Raw genomic sequence first — 27,306 nt, 5'->3', positions numbered from 1 at the left:
AAAAGATATTAGTCCTAGTAATGTATCACCTCTACCTTTTTCTGTTCTCTTTTTTTTTTTTTTTTTCTGAATAACTGAATTCTATTAAGGGGAGGAAAATTTGAATTCAAACAGATTAAAATGACAGTAGTGTCAAACCTTTATTAGCCAGCACCAATTACATCTTTCCTCTCTCCTGCAATCAGTTAAAAAAGGTTTATTGCCTGTCTCACTTTTTTTTTTTTTTTGGCCTAAAGGAGTGGTCTGTATGTAGTTATTTGATAAATCAAAGCCCTCTGACTCACTAGCAACATTCTCCAAGGCTGGCCCAGCAGAAGCAGCAACCAAAGAGCACAAGGTATTTTGAGAGTAAAAAAAAACACATGAACCTGATAAATGTGTTAAAAGCAAGATAAATGTCTTACATAAAAATAATTTCCAGTAACCCAAGCAAGGTGGGTTAATAATTAGCCTCCACTTCAATAACAGGTGAACAAACTGTTTCAATATGAATGCATTTATTTTGAGAAGAAACTTCTCCCTGTGATCCTAAGGCCAATAGATAAATAGTTCCCATTAGTAATAAAGCTATAAGTTCAACTAATCACAGCAGTTCAGCCAACTTAGATAACAAGAAGATACAGGGAAAAGGACTACTTACGTAGACACTACAGTAAGGTAAAACAAAAAGGTTTTACATCCTCTATCCAAGGCTAACTAATATTTAATAATAAGATCTTACCAGCAAGGCAGAACACCTTACCATTCACAATCAGTACCACTTGCCTATAGCTATTAGTAAGCTACAAATGCCACCGGTACATTTCATTTCCTCATGAACAAACACTGATTTCATTCTTAAAAATCAAAAATTACAGTGTCAATTTAAATAGGTACCTCTACATTTTTTATTTGGAAATGAATAGTCAAAAAAGCAGGCACTGATGTTTTCATAATTAATACATTTTCTAGCAGGGGCTACTGTTTATACTGAATTATATACATATACACACACATGTATATACACATATATACACATCCACACATTTTTAGGCTTTTTTTCCTAATTTGTGGGTAAAAACCCAAGCTATGTACATGCATTCATTCTAACAACTCCAAACATAAAGAAGCAAGCACTCAAGCTAATTCCCTTCACCCCGAGACTGAGTTGTCTGCTGTGAATCTAAAAACATATCATTCACAACACAATTTCATCAAATATTTTCCATTCTCTCCTTCTATGCTTTTGTAGCCCTTGCAGTTACTTTACACCTACAGAAGTAGCCCAGAAAATGCACTTGGATTTTTTGAGCTTTGCTTATTTTTCTTGCAACTCGGTAGTTTACCTTTGCTACTTTTTATGACCTAGAGATTCTTGACTTTCAGTTGAAAGTGCAAGTTAAGCATCTCTTCTAGCCTAAAAATTCCCCTCTCCCGAGAGCAAGGTTTCAGTGAATCATATAAAACCTAGCATGCCAACCTAAAGCAGGTGCAGCAAACAAAATTACTCGGGCACTAAACTGTTCCCACAGTTTCAAAAATATAAATTAATAAACAAAAAGCCACTATATAGCCAGGGTATTTTTTTTTTTTCCTTTTCCGACTGGTCTACAGCACTTGGGTTTCTTTGACTCTGCACAAATAAGTGCATCTCACGCGGTACCGGAGGGCTCAAGAGGAGGGCTCAAGCCGGGGGTTCAGCCCTCCCAGGCAGGCCCTAAACCGGGGATGGGAACCGGCCAAGCCTTTCCCGACTCCGACCCGCGTTCTCCGCAGAGACACCTGAGCGGCGCGGGGCGGTGCGGGGGGAGCGCGGCCCTCGCCCACGGCGGCCCCGCGCGGAGCCGTCACCTCAGATGCCTCCCAATGTAGGTCAGCCGGCTGCGCCGCGCTGCCGGCACCGCTCCCTCCTTCCGCCGCCCCGACACTCCCGTCTTCTTTTTCATCGGGGTGGGGGAAAAAAATCCCTAAAAGCAGTAAGAGTCCTGCCGGCACCCCGAAGCAGCAGCAGCAGCGCTCCCGGCGCCCCTGTCCCGCACCGCCCCCGCCGGGCCCCGCGGCGCGGTGCGGGGCAGGACGGCGCGGCCGCGGGAAGCCCGGCGCTCGCTCTGCCCTCCTCGCCTCGCCCCTCGCCCGCCCCCGGCGCCACTTACATTTTCTGCACAGGTTTCCGCCGCTTGCGACTGGCGTAGGTGACATTGGGGTTCATCCTGCCGCGGGCACCGCCGGCCGGGGGCCGCCGCCCCTGCTGCCCGCCTGGCCCCGGCTGCCGGGAGCGGGCGAGCCCCACCGGCGCCGCAGCCCTCGCCTCGCTCCGCCCGCGGGCCCCGCTCCTGCTGCCCGCGGCCGCCCGGAGCTCGCTCGCTCGCTCGCTGTGGCGGCGGCGCCTTCCCCGGGCGGGCGAGGACGGGAGGCGGAGGCGCTGCGGGGCGGGTTCCCAGGTGATCGGCGGCGGCTACACCCACTCGCCGCCCCCGGAGGGCACAGGTATGGGGGCGGTCGGGGCTTTCCAGCGCCGCTCGCGCCGCGTCTCCCCGCCGAGGCGACGCCGTCTCCCCGTCGGCTCCTCTGCGGCGGTGGGAGGGTGCGCGGCGGGCTCTGCACCCCGGCGCGGCCGCCGTCTGCCGGCCGAGCGCCTGTCAGAGTACGCGGCGCCGGGACCGCCCCGCAGCGCCCGGCCCGGCCCCGCGCCCGCGCCCGGCCGGGTCCCGCCCCGCCCGCTGACAGCCGCCACCGCCCCCTCGCCGGGGAGGCCCCTCGCGGCGGCGGCGGGCGCAGGAGCAGGGGCGGCCGCGCCGCCATGTTGGGAAGGTCACGCCGGGAGAGGCAGGAGCGGCCCGGCGGCGGGAGCGCTCCGGGCTGGGCGCGGGGATGGGAGACGGAAAAACTCCGAGCCTCTGGTGGCCGGGGAGCGATGCGAGCGGGGCTCCCGCGGCCAGTGGGAGGAAAGGTCAGCTCCGAGCGGTCATGTAGCCCCGATAACAGAAAATAATCGGGGGAGGGAAGGGGAGGGAGGGAGAATCACAGCGTTAAGGTTGAAAGACAAATGACACCATCTCAGTGGCACCGTGATGTCCGTGTCTGTCACTCCACGTCCCCCGTTCCCCCCCTCTTCCCGCCTCCGCCGGACTGACACCGTCACAGCCGCAGGTCGCCCCAGCAGAGAAGCCCAGAATAACAGGCGACCGCCCAAAATAGGGAGTTATTGGGGGAGAAGCGGAAAGGCACCGGGCTCCATCGAGGACAAGGACAGCAGGACACCTGGGGATAGAACGGGAATCACTGGGGGCAAGGTTGTCGCTCGCCAAGCACCAGGAGGACCGGCGCGTCTCGGTGACCGGGGACGCGGCTCACGTCCCATTAGGTGACGAATCTCTGAGACATTGCGCTGATATTTTCGGCTAAACATTAGTTTCAAATGAAACGAGCTGCATGGGAAAGTTACTGCCAAATTGCTGACGAGTAATACTGTCCAAGGAGACCCCGGTGCCGGTCTGACCCGCCGTCGCTTCCCCCGCCCGTTCTCTCCCTCCGGTCCCTTTCGCCGCCAATGCCGCAGGCATCGGAGCTCTTCCCTCCCCTGGAATAACTGCAATAAATTTTGTCCCAGCGCTAAACTTGAGAGCCCCAGGAGTCGCCCTGTGTAAACACAGGTTGTTCGCGGTCAGGCTGAGACGACAGTCGGGAAGAGCACCCTTTTCTCCCTTGCCGAGGCACCCGCGCCCCGTGGGGACGGCCCTGCCCCGCCGCCGGAGCGGCACCGCAGCTGCCGGCTCGGCCCCGGCCCCGCGGCGCGGTCCCGCAGCCGGCGCTCCGCTGGCGGGAGGCCGAGGCAGTGTCCGTGGTGCTGCTCTGGCTGCCCGTCCTCAGGGCCGGCCGGACTGCCGGCATCGCTCCCCGGCGCGGGGCTCGCCCCTTCCTCCGCCGCTTACACGGAGAGGAGCCCCGCTTGCACGGTGTTGCTGCTGCGCCCTGCCCACGGAGGAGATAGCGGTGGTGCCGGTGTTACCGTACGGCAAAAACCTGGGGCAGAGCGCGGCGCCCGCCCCGCGGCCCAGCGGCCTCCCCGGGGCGGTGCTGTCGGGCCCGCGGGTCCCTCCGGGCCGGGCCGGGCCCCGCGGGTCCCTCCGCGGGCGGCGGGCATTAGGCGCACTTGGTTATCAGTTAATGGCTCGGGTTTAGCTCCCTGCCATCCTGTGCCAGGGGCAAAGTGCACTGAAGCCACAACAGGCAGATAAAATTAATTTGACTAAACCTTAACGATGCTAGTGGGCATGTCAGATGCCAGGGATTTGTCAAATTATGTTTTGAAAAAATAAGTCTTCAGAATACAACATTTTTGGAAAAATACAGAAAGAGGACCTTACGCCTTATGAGGTCAATTCCTTGCAGTCGCAGTCCGGCCAACTTTCTGACCTAACATTTTTGCAGAGGACGCCAACTTTTTGATAGCTTCATTCCTCTGTCCCTTTCCTCGTCACTCTCATCTCTCTTCACAAGATCATACCAGCATCCTAGAAAAAAACAAGTGGATAATACTGAATGTTTCTTACTACCTTCTATTTTCCAGCCCCTTTAGTCTTTTGATTTTAGAGCTGAAACTGAAATCCATGCACATTCTTCACTCCAAACATATCTACCTATGGAAGCACTCAGTTTCTTCCAGCCCAAACTTCCCAGTCCCTTTCAGTGCTCTTTTCAGCCTGAGCCTCTTCCTATTCACTGGTTTATTTCTCTGTCAACACAAGTGGGCTGTGATGACTCCATACAACATAAATTGCTGCTCTGCTTTCATTCTTCACTTACATTATCTTTGTGTTGAACAGTTACTGTCATTGTTCATGGCTCCTCTTCTTCTAATATTTAATAAATTGCTTTCAGTCCTTTATTTATTCACTTTGAGATTGAACAAAGATTTCTTATTCTCCGCTGGCCTCAAGATCACAATGCTGGATCTCTTGTGCTACCTAGGTAGCAGAGAGACGCTCATGCTGTCTCATATGCTACCTCCAAATCTCTGGGCATTACAAGAAGAAGGAAGTGGCCTCCCATGATGGGCTGTATCTCCCAATTCCCTTCTGAGGCCATGGGAATTGCATAGCACTAGCGGGGTACTGTGGGTACTATTAGCTCCCTAATTTGGAAGTAGAGAGTAAGGGAAATTCATGTTGCTAGGCAGAAATTGCATCTTCTGTACATTTGCAGTCAAATCCACTGCTTGTTGCTACAAATCCTCTCCAATAAAGGAGACAACTATTTAACAGCAATTATGAAATTTCAGGTGTTCAGCACACAGAGAATTGCAGAATGCATGGAGAATGTCCTTATACATCACTGGGGCCGTTTAGGCACTTAACTAAACACTTTAAAAAGTTACCAACAACTTCTGCAAATCATTTATCATCTGATGTTCTTATTATCTCTTTCCTTAATGCACTGTCTCAGTATTTTCTTTTCTATTTGATAATTTGGGTACAGTAGAGATGTTGCCTCATATTGAGTGTAGAACAAGAAAAAACTATACAACTGTGATTCAGCAGTCTTAGATACACTGCTTTATAGTGTATTATTTTTGTTGGACTTTTTATTATTTTTCTTTTTGAACTTGTATTTTGTCATGTTTAACAGCAGGTTTGGTCTTGCAAAGGATGACTGTGGTTAATGTCATGTGGACTATTAAAAAAGGTTTAGTTCCTATGGAGATCACATTCATGCATATAGTACTCTCATCTCTTCTCGTTTTATCTTTAGGCTACTACCCAGGTGTTTCACTAGTTCTAAACCAAGGAACAAATTTTCCTGGAATAAATTCTCTCAAACAACTAGTAATCACTTTTCTTCTCCTACTCAAAGCTAGCATTTTTGCCCTTATAGATATGACTTGTCATGCCAATCAGTGATGAGATTTTTAAGAGAAATATGTTTGTGCATGTAGTGAGATGTGCCTTTCCCCATCCCCAGCATGTGTGAGGTCCAGTATCCAGTAAACTTTGCAGCTATCATCCTCTGGAACTTCCAGAGCTCTCACTTGTCAGCAGTCACACCTGTTGCCCTAGCTCCAAAATAAGCTCTGTAGTTTTGTTCCACACAATTCCACATTCCGCCCCATTTCTGCATCTCCTGCCTGAACAGTTCCCTCCTAAGCTCTGTCTCCTGGCCCCTCACTCATTTCATAGGGTAGGGGCTATTTGGAAGAGAGGACTTTTACTAAACAGACAGAAATTCCTGAGTGAGCTGGAGATTCACAGGGTCACTCTGAGACCAACAAAAATCTTGTCATTTGGGAGGAATTTATAAGAACTATAAACACTGCTTGTTATCTTAGGGTCATCTCTGACTCATTTCTAGCTTTTACCCTACTCTTTCTGTCCGTGGCCAAAATTTCACTTCCGTCAGCTTAATTCTGTGTGCTGACTTGTTCTGGCTGTTTGCAGTGTAAATAGCACAGAAGAAATCTAGTCTTGGTATCTGTGATTTCTTCTCTCCTTCCCTGGAGACATGGAAAGAAGACTGGGATTTAAAATTGTGATTTATGCATCTCAGGTTTTGTTGATATACAGAACTGTTGCTGATTTAGCTGTTATTTTCTGTGTTCTGCTGAGAAGGAATATCTATGCCAACTCAGATAATTCTTGTCCTACTCATTTCAGGGAAGTAATCATCTGTGGAAGTTGAATGAGAGTTAGTGAATTGCCTATATATATAGGCAATGATTATTTGATAATTGGAAGGGACATACAAACCTATTACTGCAAGAAACGAGAATTGTGGGCGGAGATTCTACCCCACTTTTAAAAACTTTAACAGAAGTAATTATATAGAGAACAAAGAAAGTCAGTATCAGGATTAATACTACAAAAGCCTCACTTTCAGGTACTTATTGAACTGTCTACAGTTTTAATGAGAAAATGGGATTGACAATAAACTTCTCCCTCCCCCACCCTGCTATTTATATTTTTTGTCAACATAAGACAGAAATACCACATTCTTATTTTTGCTCCCATCCAGACCTGCCTCCCCACTCCCACTACCCTTGCAGGTGCTTCTGACGTGTTAGTGTTTAAAATCACACCCAGTTTCTATTGAATGTTTAATTTGGGGAGCATTTCCAGAAGTTGAAGTGCCATATGAAGGATGAAAAATATGAAATATAATTATTTGGGAAAGGAGAATATAATCCTCACATAGAGGTTCCTGCTGATAGGTCTTGGTTAACAATTAAAATAATTAAAATATTTAATTATTTTAAATTCATTGACTTGCACTAATCCAATGTAATCTATAATCTTAATTGTTCCAACAGAGCCCCCAAAAATTATTGAGTAGATGAAAAACACATTTAAAGACTGTGTTCAAGATTTTTCAACTTGGAAAAAGTTTGGGAAATTAGTAAGAATCATCTTTAAGGCAGGATCATGATTCTACTCAGATCCTATGGTATGTAAACCAAAAAAGCATATTGCACTTCTTAGTACAGGGATAAAGGAACAATATTAGTATAAAATAAGTATAAAAGTCTTAATATTCTCAGGGTTTTTTCTCCTATGCAGAAACAAGTAGAAGAGAACAAATTTATACAGAAACTGCCTCTTTGCTCAAGATAACCCTTTTTTAATCTGAAACCAAGAGGTTCTGGGGAACTATAGATGTATAGCAAGCAACTTAAATGAAAGTTGCCTGCCTAAAACATTCATCAATCCTCTTTTTCCCACAAGCATTGAAAGTAAATTCTATATTATAGCTAAATATTCTTCCATTATTATGGCCAAGGACCTTTGTTTTTGTCCAGAAAAGTAAGTAGCCACTCATTTTCATCAACATAATCCACTCCCAATCAAGTACAGGAAGACATAAAGCAATCAGTGATAAAAAGTCATCCTTTCCCAATGGCAAGTCAGGATGACCCCAGAGAACCTCTTAAGCAAGGCACCAGCAGTTAGACACCAGTATGACTGACAGCCACTCCTTCCTCCTCCCCTCCTTCCTCGTTGATGGAGTAAGTTTATTTTTGTTACATGAATATACAAAGAGTTAGGTCTGCAACTACAAACCTAGAAAGAGAAAAATACTGGGTTTGCACATATTATATAAAGTTTCCTGCAGTCAAAACACCGGGATCAGCAAATACATTATGTTCCCAAGATCGTTCCCTGCCACTGAGGCTCTCTGGCACAAAAGGAATCAGATCCAGACTATTATATTTTCTTAGTTTCCAGATTAGGGTGATTGCATGCAAACTGCAAACTGCCTGTGCTAACCCGTGGACTGCCCCTGGGAATCATGTGGGAACATGTTGAAGCTGTCTAAATGATGATTCTAACAATTTAAATCTACCAGTGATTGTTTTAGCATCCTGGAAGTTCCACAACACTTGTTAAATTTACTAGTACAGATTGAGCCTCAAAAAACACTGGTGATGCTTTTGGCCGTGAATGTTCCAAATAGCCTAAAACCACCAGGATGCGGGAGCAGGAAAGTTTTGGTCACAACAATAATCACCATGACAATCAGCAAATCTGGGCAGCATATGATCCAGCTGCACCACAAATACAATCTTGTTGCACCGAGACCTTCTGTTCTTACACACACCACAAATACAAGAAGAGCTGATCATTTACTTCTACTTTACAAACACTACTGCACTCTGTTCATTAACAGGGATTTGTTGCTAAATTGGCTTATAATTTTAACAAAACCTGTGGTTTGAGAGGTCCTAAAACAAGCTTACAGTTATGATGGCTGACTCAGTAGGCTGCAAATTCTCTTTCTACTCTCATTATGAGGAAAGACTAATGAGTAAAAAATTTATCAAAATTAGACACGACAATGCTGTTTCTATGCCAGAGTTTTATTTCTCCGAAAAGAGACTTGAGCTAACTTTAATAAATACATTTAGGTGTCATGCATTTTAATTTAACCTTATAAAACCATGACTAAGATGTGCTACAGGTATTGTATCAATGGCAATTGTATTATTTCTCATTCTGGGGGACTTCCTGTTGAATCTAGTGGGTATACAAAGAAAAGAATATAACGAAAATAGCAAATAGATACACAGATATCTAAATGCCAAAGACCAAGGCTAAAACTAATATGAGATCTGTATAATTACACAGAGATTTCCATAAACATACTGTATAATTAATAACAGACAAGAGCAAACAAACAAGAAAGCTCAAACACAGTGATTTTAATACCTGCTCAGGAAATAGCTTGCCTGAGAATAAAACTGTGGTCTGTGTTAGTTTCATTCAAATTATTTTCATTGACATGATACAAAATGCAGTCATTTCTTGAGTCCATAGTTCTCTAAAGCACAGTGAGCTGAATCTGTGTCATCCCTATCAGTTAACTGCCCTACCCATCATTTACTGCCTTCTGTCACAAGGGCACTGCAGCCTCCCCAGCTAACATGCTCAGGGCATACTCCTAGAGACTTTTTCTCATTGAGCAATTCCCTTTTTATAGGCTTTCTAATTTAGACACCTAACTACTTTCCCCTCCAGAGTGACTACAGTTTTCTGTTATTCCAGCAATATTTTTGGTTTTTACTTTCATCTCTGACTGAGCCACCTGAGGAAGTGAAGAGAGGAGAGAAGACAATGCATCTTGTTAGGGCAGGAAAGTAGGGAAACAACTGCCTTTGAAGAATTAAAGCCAGCATGGATCCTGAGAGCTACCACATTACACAGAACAAACAATAACACTGGAGAAAGGGTAACAGGAGCAGGTATCTTTGCTTAGCTTTCTTTGCTGTGCTTTCCACATTCAAGTGGGAAAAACTTGAATGCTTTTATTCTGCAAATAGTAGTCATGGCTTGTTATTTCTTCTCAGCATTAATGGAGAACGTGCATGTACTGAAAACTGCCCACAAACCATTTGATGTATTGTTTGCTTTATCCTTTCTATTTTTTCCACGTTTATCCTGTTAAGTGTCCTAACCAGACTGTGTTTACATGTATCCCTAAGCAAGCCACAACTGTTGCTAGCTACATATCATCTTTATAGTCTCATTATCTCTGATTCTCTGAATTCTGTCTGGCTCACAGACTAACTTTAATATTTAACACTTGCTTGTAATGAGTCTTCTCAAAGCCTTCCAAATCAGTGTGCCCTGCATGCAAGATAAATGTTTAGCTCCTCAGTTAAAATGACCTGCATGTTCATTTTCCCAACTAGCTATCTAGCATCAGCTTCAGAGTAGAGCCTCGGGTGTTGTCTGAAAAGTAAGATTTTAACAATCTCAGCTATGCAGAAGCTGTCTCTTAAATATTTTTAATGTTATACACATGCAAAAGCACCACAGACCAATGTCTAGTGTGTTCTTTTGCAGTTCAGAGCATTCTTTAAGTATTTTTCTGTTTACAAAAATAAAGATACTGAATAATGAACATACTGAATTAGAAAACTATCTGTCCAGTCGAAAAAAGAAAGCTGTTCTGTTTCTTCTAAGGAATGCTGCCTCATTTATAATTTGTATTTTGGATTATATATATATATATATAAAACATTGTAAATAAATGAGAAAATACTGGAGAGGATAAGAGATACCATGGGCATTCTTTTCAATAAAAGGTCTTTTAAAGAGAAGTGCTTGTTTTTAGTCTACGTATTTAATCTTCTAAAAAACGCTAGATTAAACCAACTTTGAAACCTGCTCTTTACCAGTTTATGTCAGTTTTCTTAGCAATTGTGATGATCTCAGCACAATAGTGTCAGAACTGTTTCTTCAGTGTTTTGCACAAATATTTTTATTATCCTGGCACTACAATAGATTGTGTCATCAAGATACCATGAAGTTTTAGAAGTTCACCGTTTTCCCTTAATAGTCAATGGATCTGTTATCTAAACTATCTGCCAGAGATTAAAAGTTCCTCATTTCAGAGATATAAAATACTTGTTATTACTGAGGGTGTATACCAGAGCCAGTTCACAGCTTCTTTCATAAGGAAAACTCACCAAAAGGGATGTCCTAGAGGCAGCAAAACTCCAGCAAACATTAATTTTTCATCCAGGATTCCTTTCATAGGAATTCCCTGAGTCCATGCTTGGTAAGTTTGAATCTGGGCTCTTTCATCCTACGAAGTTAGGGGTGAGGTTTCCCTCGTAGTGTGCAGCATGATAGATGTTCCTTCAAAAGTCGTTGACAATCCTTTCAAGGCACATATGACAATATTTTGGGTAGAGTAGGGTTTGAAAAGAAACCAAACAGTAAGCACAGAAATAGGGTGAGATGATCTCGTCAATGTTAAGAAAGACAAGCAGCTGCATGTTAGTGTGTCTGAGCCTTTCAGCTGGCCTTCAGGCCGGCCTTAAGGTGGCTTGTGGTCTGCATAGTGTCTCAAGGCCAGTGTGATATGTTTTAAGTGAGTTTCCAAAGATGAAAGAAGTAGTTCTTGTATTTGTTTCTACCTCAAGCCTAAAGAATCAGGAGTTGCAGCTGAAGGTTACTTCAGTTATTGAAGTTATCTTATTGAATGAAATGCAGCAACTGTCAAATTTTCTATTTTCTGTTTTGTTTGCTTTTTTTCCTGGTAAATATTCCTACTATATCTACTAAAAATATGAATAGTTATAATAATATGAAGTGAATTGAGTCTATGTTGCATTCAGTTCCCTAATTCCATCAGATCAGGATATTTGGCATAGTGTTTGCCATGCTAAATAATAAGACAACACTGTGTTCTTGGTGCATTTATTCATTCCTCATCTGATAGAAGTAATTAAGCATCTATATACAATTTTGAGATGTTTAATAACAAAAAGTCTTGGGACAATTTATCAAAGTCACAGAAATGTTTCAGTCTCACTTTCTGAAGATGGGATTCCTACAGTACTTTTCTAGAAACGCAACCAGAAACAGGAAGGTAAAATTGATGAAAAGCAAAGAGAATAAGTACAGCAAATAAGGAAAATCTAGAAATAACAATAAGCCAGTAGTTAAAAAGGTGGGTATTGAAGAGAAAACTGAAAATGTATAGGGAGCAACTTGAGATCAAAATGAAGACATTAAAAAAATCTGAAAAAAGAGACAAAAGAGAATATTTTTGAGTTCCACTAGTACCTCATAGAAGCGCGGAAGCTAGTATTTTGTAATAGCTCATTTAGAAAAGTTGCTGTAAGTGATCAATATGTTGTTACATTACAAATAAATTTCTTAGAGCTTTTATGCCAGTAGTTACAGTGGTAGAGAACCATACGAGGAATTCTACAAATTTAACAGACAAATTTAACAAATGTATGTCTGAGCAGCAGTGTCTGCATCATTGCCAACATCTAAACTCTATTTAATTTCCTAGGTATTTTGCCTTTCACACTCATGTTCTAGAATTAGCCAGTCCAAAAAAATGAAAAAGAAAGGGAATTATATGTCCCCATAGAATCTTCTTTTGCCTTTTGGCTCCATAGAGCATATTGTGGATTTGCAATTATTCTTCCTCTGTGAAGCCCTCAGGGAAAGGCACACAAAGGGAAACCTCCGCATTCCCCATCACATGATCCTTCTGCAATAAACTGAAAAAAGAAAGCCTTTCTAAAAGGAGACCTGAAAACAAATTTCTTTGGTATATTAGTCTTCCTGTCAGAACGTCTCCCAGTAAAAATTGTTTCAGCAATCCATGTGCCAGAATGTTATGGCTAGATAGTATTTGTTAAAGATGTATTGCTACCCTTGTATAAAATATTTATTTTATTCCCATAACATTCTCAATAAGTAGCAAATGTATATTTCTTGGTCTCCATTTTTTCAGGCTAAAATTTGAAGCAAAGTCATGACAACATTTAGAATAGACACAATGAGGCAAATATCTTGATCAGGGCAGAACCTGGTAGATACCTGTGTGTGTTTTCCCCTTGTTTTCCTTCCCTCTGTAACTATACAGATGGAAGAATCACAGCTCAGTGGGGTTTTTTTTCCCTTCATTTCAATTTTTTCTATTGTAGGCAGATAAGAATAAAGAAAACTGCCATTTTAGGATTTTAAGCCTGAAACAGTACAGTTCCTGATGATTGGAAATAAGGTTACCTTAAAATCATGACTGCAGGTCCCTTGAACTGCATTTATAAAAATGAAAATAACAAGAATTTCAGGTATATTTGTGTCATTTTGCTCCTGTTGTGGTAATTGATGCTCTGACAAGGCTGAGTTTGTCCCTTTAACACCTATGTGCATTCTATCCACAAGCAGCTAAATAGTTGCTTAGTTGCTTCCCTCACATAACTCACACAGAATGGCATTAAACCTGAAGATGATGTTCTGGATTGTTTAGGCTCGTGGTGGCTAGAACCACCTTCTGTGATCCTCTCCAAGCTTATTACAGCTGCATTACATATATATATATATATATATATATATATATATAATTACATTATATATCATTACATATATATATATATATATATATATATATTACAGCTGCATTACATATAAATATATATACATCAAACTATCATACAATTATTTATATGTACCTAGTCAGATAAAATAATAATTTCTTACACCAAGCTATATGCAAACCCAGAGCAGAATTTTACATAAATTAATAACCACTTCTGGTTTAAACCACAGTGTGTGATGGGGGAAAGAAAGGAAATATTATTATATCCTTTTTGCTGTTGAGTTAATATTGTTAAGACTAGGCCTTTCATGGAAATTTTTGGTATTCACATGGTGTAAGAACATCTAGTATTGGTAACATTTGAAATATTGATTTATTTGAGGTTCTTTCACACAATATATTTGCATGCATCCAAACAGCAGACATAAAATGTGTTTTCTGAAATACTTGATAAGGATGACATAGAATAAGCTTTGGAAAGTACCCCATATTTTCAAATCTCCTCTGTTTTCTTTATGAAATAAAACATTACTTTGAGTAGCTAGGTCATTTCCATCTATAAAAAACAGAGAAATCAGTGGTTTGTCTGATAGTATTTTGCAATCCCTTCAATCTATTTAGCTTAACAGATGTACGGACGCACACAGATGGAAACAACTCAATCTTTTTCAAGCCTGATGCTCAAGAAAATAATCAGGGCAGTGAGCTGGCGATGCTATGCCTTGTGTTTTTTGTAACTGAAACTATTGCAGTGGGGATATTGGAAGAAAAGAGTATTATTTTTTAGAAAACTATGGATTTCATGTTGGTTATCTAATATCCAACCTATGTCGTTCCCAGAAATCACTCCAGCTCAAAAGACATGGCTGTCCTACTCAACTCTGAGTGTCATGCTGCTTTTGCTGGAATGAATGGTTCATCCAAACTGCAGGTGCTGTTAGACTCTGAGCCTAGGTGCAGGCGATGGCTGCATTCTGTGGTGGAATAAGGTGAGCTGCAATTCAATGTAATTTTCTCTCTTCCTCTATCTTTATTTTCTGTACTCTAGTTTAGACTGGAAGACAAAACATCCATAGGGAAGAAAGTCAGTGTGTGCTGTGCATGAGGATAGCTGACCTGCAGGATCAGTTACAAACTGCTCAAGACAGTTAGTCTAAATGAAGTCCAGGGAGAGATATAAATGAATATAAATTCAATAGAATATAATCGGTTAAGGCTACTTTTCCAATTTCATCATACTTTTGTAAGGAGTGATAGGATTCAAAATAAATCTCTGATGGTGCTCCTTGGTTTAATGAGCAGCCACCTGTACTGCCAGATGTACAGATCCTCAGGCTTTTCTACCTTTCAAGTCAGTATTCTGCAATCTAGTCACTCCAACCAACAGTCAGGTAGCAAACATTCAGCATGGCTCACTCAGGAATTTCAGCTGGGATTTGGACCCTACAGGACTTTCCTTGGGGGAACTTGTCACAGCATGTTTGTGCTGACACAGGGTTTTAGAAACAAAGTAATTTATATTACTTTTTGCAAGGTAAAAAGCCTTTGGGAAAAGTAATAAATAAATAAATCCTCTTTGTGAGCAAATCCCTCCACTGAAAAGAAAACAAACAAAAAATCGTCCTCTTGTTTTGAACTGATATCAACGGCACGTTTTGGATGGCTTTTTCTTTCTTCTCAAACTTCCAGCTATTTGCAGGATTTTTGATATTTGTGGTTTCCCCTGATCAGGGATTACTGACTTATCTATGTTTTATTACTGCCAAGCACCCTTATCCCAATCTACCCAATATTCAAACACTTTTATCTATTACTCTGAAGAGGTAGAGGGAATTTGTACCAGTATCATTATTGTACCTTTCTATCTCACTTTTTAATGTCTTCCTTTATTGCTCTCCTTTATCTAATGCCTTGCTGTTGAGCAGGCAGGCAACAATACAAAGCCAAACACATTAGTCATTGAAAGTACCTCCCTCACCCTTCATCAGAATCTGTTTTGTTTCTTCTGCAGCTGTATCTTACACAAAGACACATTCATGAAATCACACACAACTTTGATTATTTTGAAGACATGGACAAAACAAGGAACAGGAGAAAAACAAGCAAAAAATCCAGAAGTAGAAATATCTTCTGTAATTGCTTTCATACTGAAATTAAATTATATTCTTTAAGAAAATGCTCAGGATGCCTAAACCAAATACTTGAGAAGTGATATGAGATGTAATGAAAACAAGTACTTTTTTTTTTAATAGTTCATCTGAAAATACTTACATGCAATTTTACTGACAGTGACACTTACTGTGTTGGTAGACAAACACAGAGGTTGAAATTAGTAGATATAAATCATTCTGACTTGTAAACACAATGGAAAATTGCAGGTTTAGTGTGTAAGTTGAGACCTCTTCTTAAATATAGACTCGTTTAGTTTCCAAGAGGTGAAAAAGAAAGCTGGGAGAGAATAAGAGAAATTATTTATTTGGGTTGAACAGAAACAGCAATAATTCAGACTTAGTAGAAAAAATGAGCACTTCCACATCTCTGAGTTTTTTCTACGAAAGAAAATTTCTTCATTTGTGCATGGGTTAAGGTTTCCAGCCTTTGGAGTAAACACTTTAGAAAGCACTGCAATCTTTTTTCTTTTTCAAATGTCAACTGAAACAAAGTCAGGATTAGTGCTCAGTGGATTTTCTGAAATAAGTGAGTCTCACACGTAAATATACTCCTTGGATGCAACTCTACTCAAAATGGTTGTAAACTTGCTTCATGCACAATGACTACAACACAGTTCAGGCTCAGATTTTGATTGGAATCTCAGGCAGATTTACCATGTGTTATATATTCCACTTGAAGCTATCCAGACTGAATAACTAGACATCAGTTTATATTCTGCATAGTAATTAATACAAAGATTTGAATTATCCTAAGAACCTGTGCCTTGAAAATTCAGAATTAAATTGACCACCTTGCCTGAAATCTAACAGTTATAGAATACCGTGCATTCCTTAATACACCATATTACAAACACAAACACAGTGAACAACAATACAGGTAATAACAATATCAAAACCTAGTAGCAATATACTGATACCCAGTTACCAAATTTCTTCTGAAGAACTGTTGTTACTCTCTGGAAAACAATACAAATCACAAGAGTTCCCAGGGAAGTGATGTTAAGGAATCATTGCTCTTACATGGTTATGTCTCAAGCAAGCATATGGATAAAAAAAAGCACTAATTTAAAAAAGTATTAAGGAGGTCATGAAGCATAAACACACTGCATAAGCCCTGGTTAGGCAAAACCCTAAGTCACCCCTGTTTTCTTTCATTCCGTATTTTTAGCCGGTATGGAAATGAAGTCAACACTCTCTCTCAACTCTCCAAATAAAACTTCCAGGAATCAGGTGTTTCAAGCTCAACAGAGGCAATGAGAAAGAATGAGGGTGTAGGGTTGTTGTAAGAAACCACAGTAGGAAATTCACATCTGTAATTTCAAGCACTGTAGTAAATATTTAAAAATTTCCCTAACAGTAAGCTAAGATTCACAAATCCATATCACTTTAGTCTTAAGGGAAGTTCCAGTGGCTCTGGTTCTGCAATCAGCCCTGTTATTAACAGCTGTTTGTTCACCTCAGTTTGTGGAGAAGGAAAGAGATCATTATTAATGCCAATGCAAATTCTTTTTACGAATGGTACAACCAGCTAGTTACAAAATAAAAAGTTACAAAAATAAAGGGAGAGAAAAATATTAAAATGTAGTGTCTAGGTAATGTTATCCTCATGGAATCAAGACATATGGTGGGAATGGGCCTATAAATATTAATAGAGATAAATAAAGCAATAGATAATATCAAATAAATATAGTATAATGTCAATAAATTAGAAAGAGTAGCCTGGAAATAGCACACAAACTGTTTCCAAAATCAAGTAGAACTGATGTAAAGCCTGGAGGCAATGAAGCTGAAGAGAGGTTAATCTGATCATGCAGCAATCCTTATGACCTCTTTATGTTGATAGGATCATTCCTCTTAAGCGGAATTAAAACTTATGGAGGAATAAATATGCTAAACTGTGCTGAGATGAAAATGATTATCAAATTATATATTGCTGAAAATAGCTGTGATGTGAAGGCTGCCCATGAGACAGCACTTGCCATCACTGCATCACTACCTGCTTCTGAAGGCAAGGTGCTGATTTTGAATAACCTGCTTCTGCAGGAATCTGTTCATTTGCCCAGTGTTACTTCGTTACTTCAGCAGTCTTCTCTCTTCTCCAGCAGTTAGCAGACCACCATGAGGCACTTATGTTTTACATTTGCTTCAGCTGAAAATAATGTTAATGAAACATCAACCAGCTTCCATTCATGATAGGTCTAATTTTGGCAGACTGAAATTAGTAAGTGCTATTATATTTTTTTCTATCACAATTCATACGCTGACCTGGATGTTTCAAGAAAAAAATTAAACTAAGATGCCTATTATTTGAAAGAAATGCAACAAATCCAGAATTTCTGATACAGATTGTGAACAAAATATCTTGTGTACTGTGTATAAACACTGAAGTAAGGTTAAAAAGCTCAATCAGCTTCCATACTTTGAAACATCTGGAGGTCCAGAGACATTTTTACAGGGATGGCAAATGAACTGAATAAAAGGGAAAATAGGTTTAATGAAAATGCTTAAGAAAATACTTATCTTTATTTGCAAAGTATTACTGTTAATAACATTCACGTCAAGCTTTTACCTCATTGCAGTTGTGTCTTCCTTTGGACACAAGTAATCAAATTGTGTCAGTATAATTTAATTATTTTGGGTATAATAAGCTTAATGCTTTATATAGCAGTGCTAAACCTAACAAGTGCACAGAGTCCTGTAAATGCAAAGAGCAATCCTCCATGGCATAAACCATCGTGTGCAATCACCCCTGTTCAGACAGAGCCACAAACACCTGCAAGAACCATTTCAGAGGGGACAGCACCTGGCACAACACAAAACTGTTTGTGCAAGAGAATTTTCCTGCCACTAAAAATGTATTTACAAAGCATGGATGCTCTTTTTTTTTTCATTTTGAGTCTTCACATTATAGCAGAATATGCACGGCACTCTACACACACTGAATGCTCAGATGCAGTTTCAGAAATATTTTAATTAAAATGAGTTATCAATTACTTGAAAATAATTGCCCTCAAATGTTTCCTTACTCTCTTTACAGCTGTGAAAATTTCTGAATAATAATGCTTTCTGGGAGCAAGATGGGGGAAGGAAGACACCTCATATCATAGACTCTTTTTATTGTAATGCTGAAGGCTATGTCCGTAGTTGATATGTGGCTTATAAAAAGACAAAGTATAAGTAGGTCTGATATCTTTTTTTTTAAACCTGAGGTGACCTCTGAATATAGATAAATCTCCTATGGAAAAGCAGCCAACCTTCAATTTAAATTATAGAAAAATATTTTTATATAAAATATCATTTTAAAGTTGTGTTTAACCGTAAGGATCAATATTTGAATTGATATAATATGATTAAATTAGCTATTTCTTTTGGAGTATAGCTACTGTTAAGATACATATATAATATCTTTTATATCCAAATTTCTTTTCCTAAAATGTTTTCCTAAATTTCCTTAAATTGAGGGTTCCCTCTGCTTGACTACTATAAAACATAATTCCTGGCAGAACTACTTAAAGTATTAATTTTAAAAACTTGCTTCTTACGCTAAGTGAAGACATAGCATGTGAATTATTAGAAACAAAACTACACTCTCTGTGGTATTTGCTGTTGGCTTTTTTCTAATTAAAAATGTCTTCTAAACCAAATCAAAACAAAACAGTCAAAAAACCCCAAACAAACATAAAAAAGCTTGCTTTCTTTCTCCTATGCAGGAGAAAATACCAGAGCTCCGAAGAGCCATTTCAGGATTTGGTGCCATGATGTATTCATTTAAGTTTGTGTGTGTGTGAATTATTTCCCAGGGATGTGAAACTCTTTTGTATGTTTCTCATGGTTATGTAACTTACTGAACTGACATTTGAAAAATACATGTGACTCATATCATCTCCAGTTTTGGGGAAAACTTCTGGATTCCCACAACTCCCAAAAGAAGGAACCTGTGGAAACCTTTTGATTTGCCTTGGTGGTGTGACCAACTTCAACCACTTCTCATCTCCAAGCAAGACATCAATTGTCTCCCCTCTTTTGCTTTTGCAGCCATTGGAAACTAAATTTAATACACAGGAGAAATATTGAGCTTCAAGGTGCTTCCAGGGAGAGAAGCAGAGAACTGGATCCCTCTCTGCATTATACACTTGAGGAGGTACTGGATGAAGACATGAACCAAAATATAGTCCTAAGATTACTGTAAGGGTGTAAGAATAGTGCCATGCAAAAGCGTGTCAGCTCTCTTGAGGGTTAAGGAAAAAGAAGCAAAGGCTTGCACCATCATGAAAAATTGCCTCTTCTTCAAAGAGACACTGTCCCACTTTAGTAGTCATGACAGTACCTCTGTATTTCATGTACATAGATTTTCATATGCTTCTGATTATTATATATGCTTCTGATTATTCTGATTATTCTGATTATTCTATTCAAACATATGCTTCTGATTATTCTAAGACTTCAGTTTTCTTAACTGTTTTACTCAGCAAGGAGTGGATTTTTGTTTTTCAAATGACACTATAAATAGTCATTCCTCTATTCAACTTGATACATATGGTCATTCTATCATTTTTGCCAAAACAAGGGAAACCAAACAAAGATTTGGGGGGAAAAATGGAAAGAGGAAGAATAGTGAGTTAAAGTGTTTCCTGCACTTTGTCAGACTTCTTTATTCTCAGAATTTCTTCATCTTTTTTGCACAGAATCTACACAGAAACATACTCACAGTGCTGACAAGTCCACTCAGTTCAGGTTTACTTCTCTTTTCCCTTTAAGATAATAAAAATCATAACAAGAATAACAAAGATGTTATAGTCCACTAACTTCACAAGAAATTGAAGCAATACTTAGGGTGTAAAGAATAAAAGTTGGACTGTGCACTTTTAAATTATAGCTGTAGTTTTTTCTTAACTTTGAAAAGATCTGTACTATTGCTTCACAATTAGTTCATGAAGGCCATTTTTAATTTTAATTCTTTTTTTTTTGGAGCACCAAGATAAAAAATCTATTTAGAAAGATGGGTAAAGATGGAAAATTAAGATCCAAACCTGAGATTCAAACACTCTCAGGATTTGCACACATTCAAATCCAGACAGAAAAACATCTGTATGTCTACTGGCTCTGACCTAAAAACTCATACCAAAAAAACTGGTGGGCTTTTTGGCTAAAGCCTGTCTATATTTAATAATCTTTATTATACATTTGAGAATCTAAATAATTAACCTTTTTTCTTTGCAGGAGATCTTTCTAAAGCTGTGAATGGAAACAATACGTCCATTTAGGAATACTGATCCTCTACACACTGACCTCTGAGGAAAAAGAAGAAGCATTGTAAAAAATCCGACATCTATATGTGGACTTACACTCCTCTGTGGGGACAGATTTCAAAATATTTTCAGGAGTTTCTCCAGCAGATGAAATGTCTCAATGAGCATGCCATTTATCTGTCATGCCTGGTAGCATGTAGGACAGAAAACATTATTTCTTTTCCCACCACCCAAGAACATTCTGTATTTTCATAACGATACAAATAGCAGGTAAACTCTCTTCTTATTTTCTGTGTCTAAAACAATTGGATGTATTTGACGTGCAGGGCTAGGATGAAGACTGAATACCTGTAACCATGCTGTTAGCACTGAGGAAGCTGGACCCTGAAGCAGAAGAATCAGCATATAAACTAAAGAAGCTTTATTTGATAATTTTATTTAGAAACAGAAAGAGCTGGTTATAGATTAGATTATCCAACTTTATGTTAATGCATTACATCAGATAAAAAACAAATTTTCTATGTTAACTCTAATTAAATTCACACTAGGAAGAGTCTCCTGTAAATTGAATTGAAATGCAGACAGGAAAATGAACAATAGTAGTTTTTGTCAAGCTCTACTTTGATCCTTATTTTAGGGATTATTCAATGATTTACCCAACACAGGTGTATATGTACATCACCTATGGGATTCCTCTATGAACTTTTCACTGAATGAATACTGTCAAATGTTATATTCTGGCCTTTAATCAATCCTTCTGTGTAGTTCCTGTGGCTGGAACCACAGGAGGGATGGCCAGCTCCTCAGCATCTTGCTCTAATCATCACTTCTCAAGAGAAAGCAGCTCCCTGCAAATCAGAAATATTCACTCCTCAGGTGCTTTCCCACAAAATCCTTCAGACGGGAGGCTTAAAATAAGCCCTTAAAGGGATCAGATTGTGCTCCTGGGGTGTAGTTGTTTGTGTTCTCTTCTTCTTCTGAGAAAAGGATCAGCAAAACATCTGCTGTAGGATATGAAGTAGTTGGAAAAAAGAGGCTTTTAAAGGCCTAAATTAGAATAAGGGAGATGAATCCAAGAAAACTGATAAGCAGTATTAATAATTTGTAAACTACCAAAGATACTTCCATCATATCTACCACTATTACATACAAAAAATATGATAAATTGTAGCTTGTAAAGAAGACAGTAAAAATTCTAGCAATTACAGTTGTTTGAGAAACTTTACATCTTCCTTTGTATGTAATTCTTGAGAGATCAGAATAAACATAGAGATCATGACCATGTAATTGAAGGCAGGGTTGTAATAGATATATACAAATGCAGCAACACATTACTGGTATCTTTTCTGCACTATAGAGTTTTTTCCACTAGACTCAGTAATGTGTAGCATTTTACACTAAGCAGTCCTATCTTCATATTTTTCAGTACTATGACTTATAAGGTGTAGAAGAGCCCTCAAGATGTCACCTGTAAGACACCTTGGCTATGGAGAGAATTTGAAACTGTGCTGTTGTTTCGTACATTTTTCATCTTCTGAGATAAAATTTTAAAGGTCCTGATAGGGAAGCCAAGAAAGAAATTTCCATGAACTACACCTACAATATCATATAGGTTTGAATAATTTCTGAGAAAAATGTAATAAAAGAAGATTACTTAGGACGTAAAAGAAGCTGTTGAAATGTGGGTCTCAGAGATTATGAAAGCCACACGCTAGCTCTGCAGCAAGTTCTGGCTTCCACAGTTACCTACTGCTACTAAGGTTTGGTTGCTCAGCCTTAGAAATTCTAGGACAAATACATGAGAAAGGGATTGAGAATTTTTTTAAATTTTGTGACAGTAGTCACTGACGCCTGGACTGTTTCCAGCATCAACTGCCTTGAGGTAACAGCACAGTCAACAGTTATGAAGTCCAAAAATTAGAAATTTGTTTGGCATAGAAATCAGTAATTTTGAGGAAAGGAGCCAACTGAAGAGTACTTCATGCATCTGGCATCTGGTCAGTAGCTGCTCTGTACAGTGTGGAAGGACATTGTAGGAAAAGATTTGAAACAAACTGGAAACAAGTAGCTTAAAACAAGCCTTCTGGGGACTGAGAAAGATTCTGTGTTGATAACAATAAGGAAAAGATAAAATATGAGGCTTCTGGGAAAAGGGTGAACCACAAAATAGGCATGACTTTTAATATGACTGAACAGAACCCTAAGCATCACTTTCCAAAACCTTAGTCTCCAGAAAAGCTAAAAGCATGTCTCTTAAAAATGAAAACAACTGAGCTTATTAATATATAATTAATTACGTGACAAGTAAAATAAATGTTATTTTTAATTTTCTAGAAATACTAATATTAATCCATCAGTTCTTAGGCCATTTTCAGTGTGAGTGAGAAAATTGGAACTGGAATCTAAAATAATAAAGCTACTCTGAATAATTATTTACTACAGGGTTTTGTCTAGTGCTAGATGAAAGAAGGCTGTGAATAAACTAATATTCTTTAAGCCTTAATGGGATTAAGGCAGCAACATGATGCAAGTTGATTATTTCCAATAAGAAGCTGAAAGCATTTGGCTTTCACTGTCATAATAGAATCACTCTTTTCTAAGCACTTTTAATTTTGATGGGATATCCAATATAACATTATGTGGATCAGCTTAAAGACAGTTATGTTTGATTATTTTCCTTTCTTTGTTTATTATGTTCCTACTGATATTTTAAATAAAAGGGTCTCTGCAATTCAAAGGCAAACAGATTCAAAAGCTGTAATTAACAAGCTCTAGATATGAGCAACTCTAAATATATACAAATACAAGAGAAGTCTTGAGCCAAATCTGAGCACGATGAATAAATTATTCTAAGAACCATTACTTAAGTATCATCAGCAATGCCAGGAGCAAATTGTAAATTGGAAACATGACTTTATATTTTCCCAGCTGCAGGCAACAAAAATTTTCACAGCTTGACCTGCTTGTAATTGTGCATACTTAAATCTCTGTTAGAGAACCTTTGACCACAGGCAAGTGACCAGGCCCACAATTCCCTTTTGTAAGTCCTGTGGCCACATTGGGTTTGAGTTGCTTCTGCCACCACACTCTAGGAGGTGATGCACTTGCCAAATGAGTCTACAAGGCTCCTTTGGCTTTAGCAGGAGCAAGTTCTCTACCTTCTCATTCCAGCTCTTTGTTCAGCTCAGCCTCTGATTTTAGTATTAGCCTCTTAACCCTATGATCACCAATTTTCTCAAGCTTATCATGAAAATGTCTGCTTCACTCATCATCGTCTGAGCATTGGCACATCAACATTGCCCTGCATGTTTGCACTGGATAGGTGCTAATGCTCATCTCAGAAATTCACCTATCTGCCAAAAACAGAAGGTGTTATTTCTATTTTGTCAGATCACAAGTCAGTGGCTTCACATACACAAGAAACAAACAAACAAAAAAAAATGAAAACAGAATGACGATGTGGGAGACAGTCTTGTTCAGTCATTCCCCAAATCCACAGCTTCTGTACAGGTTGAAGGAACTCAAAGGTCTCTCTGAAGTGCAAAACATTTTCTAGTGGCAAAGAAAAAAGGAATTTTGCCTTAGGACATTGCAGTGTAAAGGGCCAGGTCAAAAGATTCAGAGAGCAGAGCTTTTTGCTACTTTCAAGTTGTCAGGTTTAGTTTGTGCTAAAAGGCACCGTGGTCCCTGGTGAAAGGTAAGAAGCTGCTTAGACCTCACAGAGAAAAGAAACTACCATTCACTGTGGTTCATGAGACTTTCCCTGCTGTCAGAATCCTTCATAGTCCAGGACCTTGTTTACCTGCCCTAGCTCCCAGGGAAGCTCTTTGTGCTGGGGACTCCATTGCCCTCCTGAGGGGAAAAGTCAGACTTCTCCTTTCATGTGCCAGAAATCTACCTGAGTGTTGAGGGAATTCTTCCTTCACCTTTCCAATTACACCTTGTTTTACCAGACTTCATAAATAAGAGAAGCATTTATTTCTAAAGCCTCCTTCTTTAAAACAAATGCCCCCTTTCTTTGGAAGGCAAGGTGGTTATTATTGTTACATTAAAATTAATACTTGAGTGGATGTATAATGAGCAGAAATTGTTAATCTTTTAAGGCAAATTTGCATTCGCTGACATCATGTTGACACTGAGGTCTCTCTATTGCAGCCAAAGCACTTTTGTTTTGGTGTTGATATTTCAATTTGACATTCTTAGGCTCTAAAACATCTCTAAAAGGGCAGCTGACACCACCCTCCCTCCTTTCCTTTTTATACAGCCCTGCCACTGCACAGTGTGAATTTGGCTGCAAATAGAGAAGTAAGGCATCTAGTAATGCCTTAAGTGTTACTCTTGTGTTCTGCTCATCCCTTGAATTTAGACAGGGGTTGTTCTCTTACCATTTTTGTCAGAGTTAAACACTCAGGTACATCAGTGCAGAAGTGAAAATTTCTACCATTTATTGACATTTATACCACAGAGATATCAAACCACTTGATAGACAAGACCTTTCTATGTTTGTTAATCAGATAAAACGACGGAAATCCAACCACAGCTGAAGAGTCATGTTTTTATTTCAATACCAGGTATGGATACAGCCAAATAGTGAAATATAGATCTGAAACTACATCAATTGTTTCTGAAGGCGACAAAATCTTCCATGTAATTTCTCCTCCCACTATATTTTTCTGGACTCCTCTGTTTAAGAGGCTTTTTATCTCCACACAGAGACACTAATGAATCATTTTCCCTCCCAACTAGCCCCATATCGACTAAAAAAAAAGGAAAATATTTTAAAATTGAATAACTGGAGTGTTAGCCATTATGTTGTCAGCAACTGAATACCATGAAGCAATTTGCTCACCACCCCCTACCCATGCTGGGATGGGAAGGAGAATCAGAAAAGAGTGAATACTTGTGAGCTGAGATAAAAACAGCTTAATAATTGAAATAAAATAGAATGTTATAATAATACAACAGTAATAATAATAATGGAAAGGGAGATAACAATTAAAGAGAGAAATAAAATCCAAGGAAGATAAGTGATACACAATACAATTGCTCACCAGTTGCTGACCAATGCCCAGCTTATCCCTGAGCAGCTATATGCCCCTCTGAGCCAATTCTCCCAATTTATGTATTTAGAATGATGTTCTGTGGTACAGAACTTCCCTAAGCTAGATGTCCTGGCTATAGTCCCTCCCAGCTTCTTGTGTACCTGCTTAACAGCAGAGCATGAGACACTCAAAGGCCTTGACTAAGAGCAAGCAATAAATATGAGTGTGTTATCTACATTATCCTCACACTGAATGAAAAAAGCAGAACACAGTAGTACCAGTTACTTCAAAAGAGATTGTCTCTATCCCAGCTAAAATCAGGAGCAGTTTGTATAAAAACTAGAAGCAAACAAAGAAACACAATTTCTCAAAATGTCACCAGCAATGTAAGCTTTGTAAAGGGCTTTGAATCAGGTCACAGTTGCATGTAGACAGCAGTGCTGAACAGTGTCAGTTCCCTGTCCAAGGGAGCCTCCCTCTTAAGAGCATCTGATGACTTCCATGAAAGAGCAATTCCATTGAGGTAAGAGGAATATATGATTGTCAAGCTTAGCTCAGCTTATTAAAATGTCAGACAACAGGGGAACACCCACTTTCCCTCTATGACTTCTTCCTTCAAGCATCTCAAATCAAAAGCATTCTTTTAGTGCTGGCTAATATCAAGAAAACATATAGGATACGCCTATAAACTGTGCAAAACTGAGCTCCGTTTCTAACTGTGAAAAAAGAAAGAAATCCAAAGAATAGTAGTCAGAGAAAATCATGGTACGGCACCACTGATGAAAGTTATAACCAATGATGAAATAGTATTTCTTATAATCACAGCTGAATGAATACTTCAGTCTTTGAGTACCATGCTGTTTGTCAAAAATAATGCAGATTTCTGCTTTTCATAGTAGGAAGCAGCCAAAAAAAAATCAGTCTAGAAGGAGATAAAATATCTGTTACATTAACTACTTAGCTGTGGGAATACATTTTCACATGTTTTAAAGAACCAGACAGGGTATATGTGCACATTTTAATATGCCATATTCTCTAAAAACTAGAATGCAGTTTAATTTTAAGAATTAAGAAATGAAGATGAGCTCTTCTATGGACAAGTGAGTATACTATATGTAACATTGATTTTAAAAACTTATTTAAATGAATAAGATCTGTTTTCAGACACTCCATTTTTCTCTCTCTTCTTGTTAAAGAAGTTTCTCCCGTGTTGCAAAACATTATCACTATACTGGGGAAAATTTATTTTCAATTGTGTTTTATATTATATATTTAGCATGGAGAGCATGTACACCTGAGGTATTTGGGGTGGGAGGGATTGTGAAGACCTGTGAAATTTCTGTTAAGTGTGTGAAGCTGAAGAAACAGGAAAAAGAGAAGGCTGAGTATGAAATTACCCATGTTAGGTTAGTGGATGAATATTTATTTATCTAGAGTGATGTATGTGGCAAATATTGCAGCATTATACCTCTGGTCTCAATAATTGCAGTGGAGTTGCTTGGGATACCTAAAAAAGCAGATGAAATG

General features: G+C 39.5%; 1 protein-coding gene and 1 long non-coding RNA gene across 4 annotated transcripts in view; one reads left to right on the top strand and one right to left on the bottom strand.

The window, feature by feature from the left end:
* AHR (aryl hydrocarbon receptor) overlaps positions 1-2,215 on the bottom strand; it is a 61,711-nt gene extending 59,496 nt beyond the window's left edge. Inside the window, exon 1 of the mRNA XM_058029352.1 lies at positions 2,133-2,215. Coding sequence (XP_057885335.1) covers positions 2,133-2,188 — 56 coding nt within the window. The 5' untranslated portion in view covers positions 2,189-2,215. The remainder of the gene's footprint in view (positions 1-2,132) is intronic.
* Positions 2,216-2,380: 165 nt separating this feature from the next.
* Positions 2,381-26,924, top strand: LOC131093540 (uncharacterized). 3 transcript variants are annotated; one of them, XR_009115588.1, is made up of 4 exons: positions 2,381-2,466; positions 14,158-14,306; positions 18,526-18,665; positions 20,709-26,924. It is a non-coding gene; the product is annotated as an uncharacterized LOC131093540 (long non-coding RNA). The 3 variants fall into 3 exon arrangements; XR_009115589.1 differs by lacking the exon at positions 2,381-2,466 and adding an exon at positions 2,844-2,929; XR_009115591.1 differs by lacking the exon at positions 2,381-2,466 and adding an exon at positions 9,630-9,709.
* Positions 26,925-27,306: the final 382 nt, after the last annotated feature.

The sequence above is a fragment of the Melospiza georgiana genome, chromosome 1 (genome assembly GCF_028018845.1).
Source record: "Melospiza georgiana isolate bMelGeo1 chromosome 1, bMelGeo1.pri, whole genome shotgun sequence".
NCBI classification, from domain to species: Eukaryota; Metazoa; Chordata; class Aves; order Passeriformes; family Passerellidae; genus Melospiza; species Melospiza georgiana.
Note: the sequence above shows the minus strand (reverse complement) of the source record. Positions and strands in the feature narration are given on the sequence as shown.